Here is a 10175-nt window from a genome sequence, read left to right on the forward strand (position 1 = left end):
TCATTTTTCCTTAGACGACAGACTATGTCCTAACTACAACCTGGTTTTCTTGGTGTTATGTTATGATCCAAATTCAAGTATAAAGATAAAGGCTAACTTCTGACGAGCGGAGCGGTGAAATTTGCTTGCAAGTTAAAGAGGTCACTATATGGTTTGAAACGGTCGGTATAAAAGGTTAGATTCATTTATGGTAGCACATGTATTTAAGAGGTCTGCATATGATAGTTATGTTCACATTAAATTTGTTGATGGATCACCTAGTACGGATGGAGATTTTGAGTTTATGACAAGAGTTCCATATTTTGGTGTTGTCGGTTCTTTAATGTATGTCATGGTGTGTTCTCGGTCTGATTTATCATTTGCAATGAGTCAGTAGATACATGGATAACCCTGGTAAAGAACAACGGAAGGTTGTCTAGTGAATTTTCAGGTACCTTCGTGGCACTTCCAATGCTTGTTTGAAATTCGGCAGGACTCGTGAGGGACTAGCTGGCTACGTGGATTCAGATTTTGCTTCCAGCGATTTGGAAAAGAAGAGGTCCCTTACAGGTCATGTGTTCACTGTTGGTGGTTGTACCATGAGTTGGAGGGCAACGTTGCAGCCAGTAATTGCCCAATCTACCACTTTAGTTGATCAGTACTAAATCCCCGACTTTGGTAACCTCCCCGATATAGTGAAGATTTGCTGGCTGGCGCCCGTGGTTTTACCCCCTTCGTGTTGAGGGGTTTTCCACGTTAAATCCTTGTGTCCCTGTGTTTGAGTTCGTTCTTCATCGTGTTTGATTGCGTGTCGTATCTCTTAACACTCGGTTTGGTTGTTCCGCATACAGTTAGAGGGTGGGTATACACCTCTTGACTGGATTATATGCAACGCGGAGCTGATCACGGGGCTACTCTTGGAATAGCAGCTAGTCACCAACCTCTCCCCGCGGTTAGGACCGGATTGGGGTCACGCTCGGACTTACGATCTTGGTTACACCTAACAAGGTGGCCCCAGACTTGCCTGTTGTGTGCGGAACAGTGTTGAGTCATTTTAGAACTTATGGTTCTATCCCATCACATGGGTGCCTATAATGGGCAGCATCCAGTTGGGAAGAGCAAACGAATATGGATATTGGGTCATTGGTGCACCCCTGCAGGGTTAAATCTTTTCGAAAAGCCGTGTCTGCGGTTATGGACGACTTGGAGCTTGGTAATAGTTCGTAGAACAACTTCAACCTAATGATTAAAACTTGCCAATGCGTGAGTACCTTGATTGTCTCCTCTCTGTGGGGTATACGAAGGGGAGGACAAGGTAGTGTTATGTTTGTGTAGGCAGGTGAATAGGATGATTAGTACTCCCTCTATAAACTTAGTGATCTAAAAGATCTTATATTAGTTTATAGAGGGAGTACATGAGATACCTTGCATTGAGTTATGCTCTCTTATCTTATATCTAATAGACGTAAGTTGTAGTTGATGCTTAGTGCTTGCAGCTTCATCACTTATCCCCTTCATACCAAATTGTATTGTTAGTGCTAGTACCCTTGGTGATAAGACTTGTTGAGTACCTTTGTACTCACCGTTGTCACAACAACTTGCAAACTACTTCTACAATTGAGATGTAGATTCTGGTCGCTATTATGTTGAGTTCGATAACATCGACGAATAGAATAGTGGATCGCAGGTGACAGCCTGGAACCCATGGGAGGGATCACCTGCTTACTTTCCAGCCTCTTAGGCCAATGTGGATTTTGTGTGTACTCTGACTATGCTATGTTCTGCTGTGTTAATATAGTGTTGGACCAAGTGGTCTCTGATTGTAATAAATTTGAATCTTGGCACTTGTATTGCCCTATTCATATATTTATATCGCATCTTCTCTAGTGGTGTTATAATGATATTCAATTTGTAAAGTCCACGACATATGATAGTGCATGTATATTATGCTCTTCTATTCCAGATATTTTGTCAACAAAATTGTGAAGAGAAATGTTCAAGCATATAAATGGATCGATTGAAAAATTGTAATGCAAAACTGTTTTTCTTTGATTAAAGCAAAGTATAATAACTCAATGACAATCCTAACATATCATTGCATTCAGCGCACCACAATGCGTGTAAACTATGTTGGGCCATTTATAGAGGGGGGGTATAGAAAGGCTGATGTTTTAAGTCTTCTACGACCACACATGGTAAAACACAAAGGTCATGAAGTCAATAACAAAGCAAAAGGTGCAGAACAAGTAGCACGGCATTACCTGGATATCCAAAGAAGCCAATTTCTTACAGTTCTCTGCTACTCTCACTAAGCCTATTGAAGATATGGCAGAACACCATACTAGACTTAGTTTTTCCAGCCCTTTGCAGCCTCTGGCGAGACTAGTTAAGCCAACATCAGTCAAACAAAAGCTCTCTATCCCATCACCGCTGGGTGTCTGTTCCGATGGCAATGGGAATAAAATCCCTGCAAAACGTGGTACCCGGGACATCCTCCTACGGCTACCAGATGGGATACTACTAATCACCTGCATCAAGAAGTAGTATTTAGTGTATCAGTCGTATTGTGCAGCATTGATAGTCATTGAACAAACGCTGTCCCTTGAGAAATGATCAAAATGCCATGACCCGTACACACTAGGATCTCTGTATTCAAGTCATGAAAATGCAAGCCACCTACAATGCGTACAACCAGATAATAAAGATGATATATATGTGGTCACCGATAAACCAGATGCAACATTTCGTCAAACTATAGCTCTTCAAGATTTCGATCCAAGAATTAGCTGCAGGGAGCGATATTCCACACGATTCGCGAGCGCACGCACCAAAAGGCACACATTTTGCCATCAGATCGAGGTCACTCACGTGGCGGCGCGATCTAGACGCAGGAGCGGAGACCACGGCGGCGTCGGCAGAGAGGCGCTCGTCAATGGACACGTCTGCGAGCGCCGGGAACCGTTCCACGAAGAGGCCTACCACCTCGTCCGCGTGAACCCCGGATGCTGGGAGCTTGGCGGACCTGCGCGTGGCGCGGTCGAGGCGGCGCCAGCGGCGGCAGACGAGGGCGCAGGAGTCCAGGTCGCGCTTTTCGTCGCCGACACGTCGGAGCACGTCCTCCAGGAGCTCCTCCGGAAGGGCCACGTTTATCAGGTCAGCGCCCTTCATCGCGGCGGGCGTCGCCGGAGATAAGAGCGACCGGGATGAGTTAGGGAATCCCATGGTTAGAGTCTCGAGTAAAATGAAGTAATCTCAGGCCGTCTTGATCTTGACCGTTGGATTAGCTATCCAAACTGATCGGGGCCGTCGGATCTTCGTCTGGATCGATCCTGGCCGTCGGAGCTTTGTCTGGATTGATCCTGGCCGTCGGATCGAACAAAAAACATTGGTACAATGAATAGTGTGGTGCCACCGCCTGTAAATCCCGTGCCCCACCGAGGGCATTCTCGTCTTTTCACACGCAGTCGTATAACCCTAGTCGTCTCTCTCCTTTCCCATTCCCCAGCCCCTCGCCCCGACTCCCCTCTCTTTTCCTCCCGTCCCTCACGCCGCCACCCTGCCTCCTCTCCTCCGATGGTCGTCAACCACCCTCCACACCCTAGCCTTCCGTTCTCATCCTCCCGTCCTCGCCTCCGTCGTCCTCGCCCCCAACCCAAGCAACCCCTTCCCTTCTCTCCATGGCCGCGGATCCACCCCAGCAGCTTAGGCAGCGGTCGGATCCGGTGACCCCTTCCTCCAACTCGCATCGGACGTCACCCGGAGTGGGGAGGAGAGGAGAGGCAGATCCCGCACGATTCTCCTCTGCACCCCCTCTCAAGCCGCCGGATGGTGCCCTCATTTGCCTCACGACGCCGGCTGGAGATTCTTCCTTCTTCACCACGAAGCAACGACAGGGGCCCGAGCGTCCAATCTCAACCACCACCCAAAACCCTAGCCGCTCCTTCCACCCATGGCGTCGGATGCCCTCCAAGAGGGGCGTCTTATGTGAAAGTGCATCCATCCTCTCCCCCTTCACCTATTCTTCTTCATTTGATATGTGTGTGTGTGTCGTGAGGTGCCATACCATCTCTGCTCGTGTGCTGGAAGGCCATGGAGTAGCTGCTTGGATCAAGGGCGTGCGGTGGGTGCCCCCTATGTTGAGCATGTGGACGACGAGCTGACCCTTCTCACACGGCCAGGCCACATGCAGCGCTGGGTACGACTCATGGCTGCCTTGCAACTGTACATGTAGTATGAACTGCAAATAAAACTAAATGGTTTGGATGTTCAGTTTACTGCATGAGTCAATATGCCTTTGATTTTAAAATCAGCCTCAAAGGTTGCTTTCACAATTCTTTGATGTTCAGTTTACTGTACGAGTCACTGAGGGCCTGCTGTTAATATGCCTCACGGTTCTGTTGCTAGGTATAATTCTTCTATTAGGATCCCTCCCTAAGTGAGCAAATTTGTATTATTTGTAGAGGACCAGGATCAAGATTTGGTTCTGAAGGGTTTTTAATGTGCTATGTGGTATGTGATGTGCCTATCTTTATATATATTAATATGTTCGTTTTTTTGCTTTATCTGATTTAATTGGATATGAGATGTAGATTTTTTTTAAGAACTGCAGATGATTATTTCCCAAGCAACAATGACTATTATTTTCTTCTTAAAGAAAATAGTACTCCCTCCGCCCATAATACAAGAGCATTTTTTACACTAATGTAGTGTAAAAAACATCCTATATTATGGGACAGAGGGAGTATCTTTCTGTAGACCTTAGCATCACTTGTGTTTTTAAATTTATCTGCAATTAGTGTCCTTGATTTTCCTTTGATAAGGTGCATCATGCTCATTGTTGAGTTGATTGCCCCAAATAATCTTTGATGCAATTCATGGATACTAGAAGAACACCCGTGCGTTGTAACGGGGCCACGTTAACTTTAAAAGTTCAATATTAATATTCTCATATATATCAAGTGACATTGGCGACCTTTTTTACCATCAATTCCTCACACACACTCTCTGCCTCCCTCTTCCTCACTCTCTCCCCCTCTCCCCCTCTCTCTCTCTCTCTCTAACACACACACATATCCATCTTATTGGGTACGGGACCATAATCCATCTATTTCACACACACACACACTAGTACATAACAATATGGATTATGTGTATTATATTTGCCACCACAACTGAGGGAATTAATTTCATGTAAATCGGCCAGCCACACCTCCAAGAATACGCGGAGGAGGTGGCCCGGGTCGGCGTCGGCGCCGTCCGGCACGGGCCACGGGCCCGCTTCCAAGCGCGTCTGCGCGTCGGCCACCCATGCTGTGTCCTTCAAGTGCCACTTCCACCGCACCAACTCCCAGGGTCACGGCCATGGCCAGGGCCAAGGAAGCCGCCCTTCTTTGCCCCCTTCACCGGCCGCGGCCAACGCGGTGCCGCGGCACCCAGCCTCGCCGTCCTCGTCCTCCAGCACCGTCGCGACCCAGTGACGCAGGCCAAGCATCGGCCTCGAGAATCAAGAACGCTTGACAACGTAGAGGGAAGGAAAGGTCATATACATGTCATAAGAAAGGGAGTTTATTTACTGCTCCCTCGATGTATTGTTTCCTTTGTTTGGAGATTGATTACCATCCGTGAGTTAAGGTAAGGTTTACGTGATTGAGCGATTTTTTGAAAATCAATTATTTGTTTTCTAATTAATGTAATTGAGTGATTTAAGGTAAGGTTAATTAATTTAGATTTGATCTTTAGAGATTGTTCGTGATTGATTCTACATTACTAAATAACTTGCGCCAGTATGGAAAGTTCTGATATGTTTAGATTTCTTTCGTTGTGTGAGAGGGTGACGCGAAAATAAACCGATGAAGTGAGGGGAGGGGACGAAAAAAATCTATGAAAAAAAACCAGTGAAGGTGGGAGGAGGTACCAAAAAAAATCATGGAAGGTGGGAGGAGACTACCAACTGCTTCATTAGGAGTAGAAATTATTAGAGATTAAAGATTATTTGTTTCCTGAAAATCTATTATTTGTTTCCTAAAGCAAATTGCATTAATGAGAGAGATTTCGTAGATTTGGCTAAGGTAGGAAAGAATCTATTATTTGTTTGCTAAAGCAAATTGCATTAATGGGAGAGATCCGTTGATTTGGCTAAGGTAGGAAAGAATCTATTATTTGTTTGCTAAAGCAAATTGCATTAATGGGAGAGATCCGTTGATTTGGCTAAGGTAGGAAAGAATCTATTATTTGTTTGCTAAAGCAAATTGCATTAATAGAAGAGATCCGTTGATTTAGCTAAGGTAGGAAAGAATCTATTATTTGTTTCCTAAAGAAAATTGCATTAACGAGAGAGATTTGTTGATTTGGCTAAGGTAGGCGGTTTTTGCGGTTCGTGGCGGCTTAGTGTGAGGTGGGACGAGGTACCAAAAAAACCATGGGAGGTGGGACGAAAAAAACCTGGAAGGTTGGAGTTTTCCTTGGTTAACCTACGAAATTTGCGTAGATTTTTTAGGACAAAAAAAAACCGTGGAAGGTGGGACTAAAAAAAAACCTGGAAGCGAGACTACCAACTGCTCCCTTAGGAGTAGAGATCCTTGCTTCTCTTATCATGCCATGTCTAAAAGTTTGGTAGTTCAGTACACTTGCTAAAAATGGAGTTGGTTGTGTTCCAGTTGCTGGAAATGGCAACAAAAAGGGTTACAATTCCAAAGAAAAATTAGGGTTCTGTAAATCTGAGGATATGATTTTTGCGTAAATCAGTTTGACGCTAATTTATAGAAAAAGAAGTTATTCCCCTGCTTAGATTGCATTATGATTGAGAACACTCCAGTTTTATGGTCCCACATGGACCTATTTATTTTCCTTAATTGCAACTTCGGCTCTTCGCCATCACACATAATGGTAACCTTACAGTGCCACGATAAAATTGAAGATGTATCAGCTAAAGGTAAAGATGCATCGCTACCATATATCAATATTCTTGAGGCACGCGATAAGATTGGTGCTGTCCGATCATGTTGATTTGGGTGCTAGCATTAGTATGGGTGTGGAGGCTCATATAGCAACTGGGAGAAGGCGTGATCCATCCTCTTATATTTGTTCTCAGTTTGGTCTTGAACAGACTATACTAAAAGGTGTTCTCCCTGTCGTGTTCAGGATGGAGATGCCTCCCTGATTCACCACTACTAGATACCTCTCCCTCCACCACGAGATATTGGAAGAAGGAAACCCCATGGATGTTCGTATTGGAGCTTAACTACATCATCTTTTGATTCTTTGGAATCTGAGAACTTTTTGTTGTATATGATGTACAAGCAGCAAAGGCAAACTTCTCCTCCGCTCATTGCTGATGGTTCAGGCACGGGTCGTTGATGCAGATCAATCAAGTGCCCTGTTCTTCAGTTATTTTGTTCGGTGGTACGTGGATCTGGTGGTGCACTGGTGAGCCATCCTTTCTCCTCTACCTTCTCCTATGATACTTAGGCAATTCATGCATTGCTTTGTGCTCAGTTGGTATAGAGTGTGACTGATGTTTCCCAGACCTACGTATTGCTATGTAATGTTTGTCATTGGCTCATGGTAATGAATGGTTCATGCTTAGGAGAAGTTTATCACCCATTCTTTTTTCTGAAATGAGTAATAATCAGTAGTAATTGTCGCCTCTTTGAGTGATCTTATTGTTCTTGTTTTTTTTTTGCATAAAGGGGATCGGGAATCGGTTAATATTGATTTGGTATATTGAGTTGGCTCTGTAGGTATCATCCATCATGTTTGTTTATGCCCCTTTGTCGGGTTCTCGACTCTTATCTTGTTGGTTGTTCTCAGGCTGATGAAGCATCCTTGATTTAGTGGATTGACTACCATGTCGTTGACTATCCATGTAATCACCCATGTCGTTGACTACCATTGTTATGATAATTATTTAACAAAGTTATAATATTTTCTGAACAGCTTGCATACAATTTAAGGCCACAACAGTTTTGCTTTCCCTACTACTCTGATTTATTAATAATAATAATAATAATGTCGTCGTGTTTGCAAATGATCACTTGTGGTGATTTAATCTTAATTAGTCTGCGACTCTGAGATGATCCTTTTTCTTTATTATTTAGTTTGTTTGCTATGATAGGTTTTCTACATATACTAAGAAAGGCACAACTTCCTTAACATGAATTTGTCTATTTCTGTTCACATGAAAAAGTGGTTGTGTCATTAGCATCCATAAGAATCTGTTATTGACTATAATACTGATGCTCAATCATTCTTTACGTTGGTCTCCTTTATGCCTATACAAATATATGTGTTAAGTTTTCTGGTTCAATTTCTCAATACATTTCGGCGCCCAGCGAGGCACGATGTTTCGGCGCTTCGCCGTGGCTTCTAGGTGGGGTGGCTGAGCCATCGGCGTTGGGCAGTGGTGTTGCCACCTGCATAAGCAACCTACATGGCGTTGAGAAGCCGGTATGCCTCATTCTCCTCTCGGTTCTGTTCCATATGGATCATCACCATAAGCATTAGCTCCTTGGTGTTGCTGAATTCAGCTTACTATGCTGATGTAACTTTTGATAGGTCTATTACAACTGGGCATAATGTAGATTGAGAATATACATTGATTTTATTGATGTTTCATTCTCTAATTTTAATATTTAATTGTAGTGTCTTACCTCTAATTCATAAATAAATACCTTGTGGAATTCCCGAATCCATCAGTCGAGCATATGTGAATGAAACTTGCATGCGGGTGTGCTAAAGGTTGACTCTGTCTAATAAGAGGCAAGGATAACAGAGCTACTATAACAACTAATTGTACATGGTTTGTGCAAGCATCGTAAATTAGTCAAGGTCATATCTGTGTATGTCTTTAAGACTTCGAAGGACTTACCATCGTTCACCATCCATAGGCTTTGAGAACGTCATTGCATAAATTATATTCTCACTGTCCATGAAACACACACTTTGAATTATTTGGCTAACAAAGGATCTTCATCAGCATGTCCTTCGTCGCAACACCTGGGCGAGCTAGAAGACAAGGTGTATATATCAGAATAACTTCATAGGGGTTCAAAATAACGTAGTACATTCTCATGTTCATTTAATTTATGATATGTTGAGTGATCTTCTATCATATGCATCTAGCTTAGTGTCATATGCATATGTTATAGAATTTAATTTATGATATGTTGTGTGATCTTCTGTTCCTATTGTAGAGTAAAAAGATAACAAAATATTAGGTATCCTTAGTTCCAAATATGGTTCTAATTTTTTATTCTTTGATGCTAGGTGCCACACTATGCAGAACAAGGAGAGATTGTCGAGGCGGAGCCGTGATGATTTTGTAGGTCATGATCTCATCACCATGAAGCAGAAGAAGTTGGCATATGTTTGCCATGGTGAGGTTCTCACCTGCTTTGTGGGTACTTTGTTTGATATGCTCGGGCTTAAAACTAGTTTTGTGGCATCACAGATAAGGCAAATATGACATATGCTCCGGTCATCTATTCTATCTTCTATGCTTTTTTAATATATGCCATCATAAGTAAGGCAAATCTGACAATTGTCTCTACTGTTCTGTTTTGCGGTCAATTTCTTTTCCACCGGCAATTATAACCTCTGTTAGTTAATTTGCAACATGCTCATATGGTAATGGTATCCTAGACTGAAGATTCATGTTTTATGTGGAAAGCAACCTATCTATTTTTCATGTAGGATTTTGGAGCAGATAAATTTTCTCAGAAAAAAGCTAGGCAGCAAGAGCGAAAGGTAGGCATCCATGTACACTAGATACTCATTTGCAAGATGAAAGGAAAAAATCTGAAAAAGAAAAGAAACGTGGACGTAATAAGACTTGTGTCTAACCTATGTGCGGCTTCCTGTACACTACAATATTGTTGTAGATTGTAATATGACTGGGCGTAGATTTTGTGAATAGATATCCTATGTTCACATGATACAATATTGAATGTTATCGAGAGTTCATTGGTTATTGTATGTTTTATTAGGTTAAATAACTTACTGAAATATTCATTTACTTGAATTAATAATGCTTGCTTCCTCAAGTTACCAAATTATGCTTTTAAGACAATAGTAGTTTATTATTTGGTTGGTTTGATGTTCATGAGTGTAGTTCCTGAATCTCAATCCTACTTTTGGATTGCCATCACCTATCATGCAAAAGAGAACTAAATTTCATTGTTGTCTGAGTCCTCTTCTTA

At 42.8% G+C, this 10175-nt stretch overlaps 1 protein-coding gene across 2 annotated transcripts in view; it reads right to left on the reverse strand.

The window, feature by feature from the left end:
* The window catches only part of LOC119295851 (F-box/LRR-repeat protein 4-like), a 33056-nt gene extending 29848 nt beyond the window's left edge, over positions 1-3208 (reverse strand). For both annotated transcript variants that reach the window (XM_037574298.1, XM_037574297.1), the window contains exons 1-2: positions 2848-3208; positions 2241-2507 (exon numbers count right to left, since the gene is read on the reverse strand). In XM_037574298.1, coding sequence (XP_037430195.1) covers positions 2241-2507; positions 2848-3201 — 621 coding nt within the window. In that variant the 5' untranslated portion in view covers positions 3202-3208. The remainder of the gene's footprint in view (positions 1-2240; positions 2508-2847) is intronic.
* Positions 3209-10175: the final 6967 nt, after the last annotated feature.

Source organism: Triticum dicoccoides, chromosome 4B (genome assembly GCF_002162155.2).
Source record: "Triticum dicoccoides isolate Atlit2015 ecotype Zavitan chromosome 4B, WEW_v2.0, whole genome shotgun sequence".
In the NCBI taxonomy this organism is placed as follows: domain Eukaryota; kingdom Viridiplantae; phylum Streptophyta; class Magnoliopsida; order Poales; family Poaceae; genus Triticum; species Triticum dicoccoides.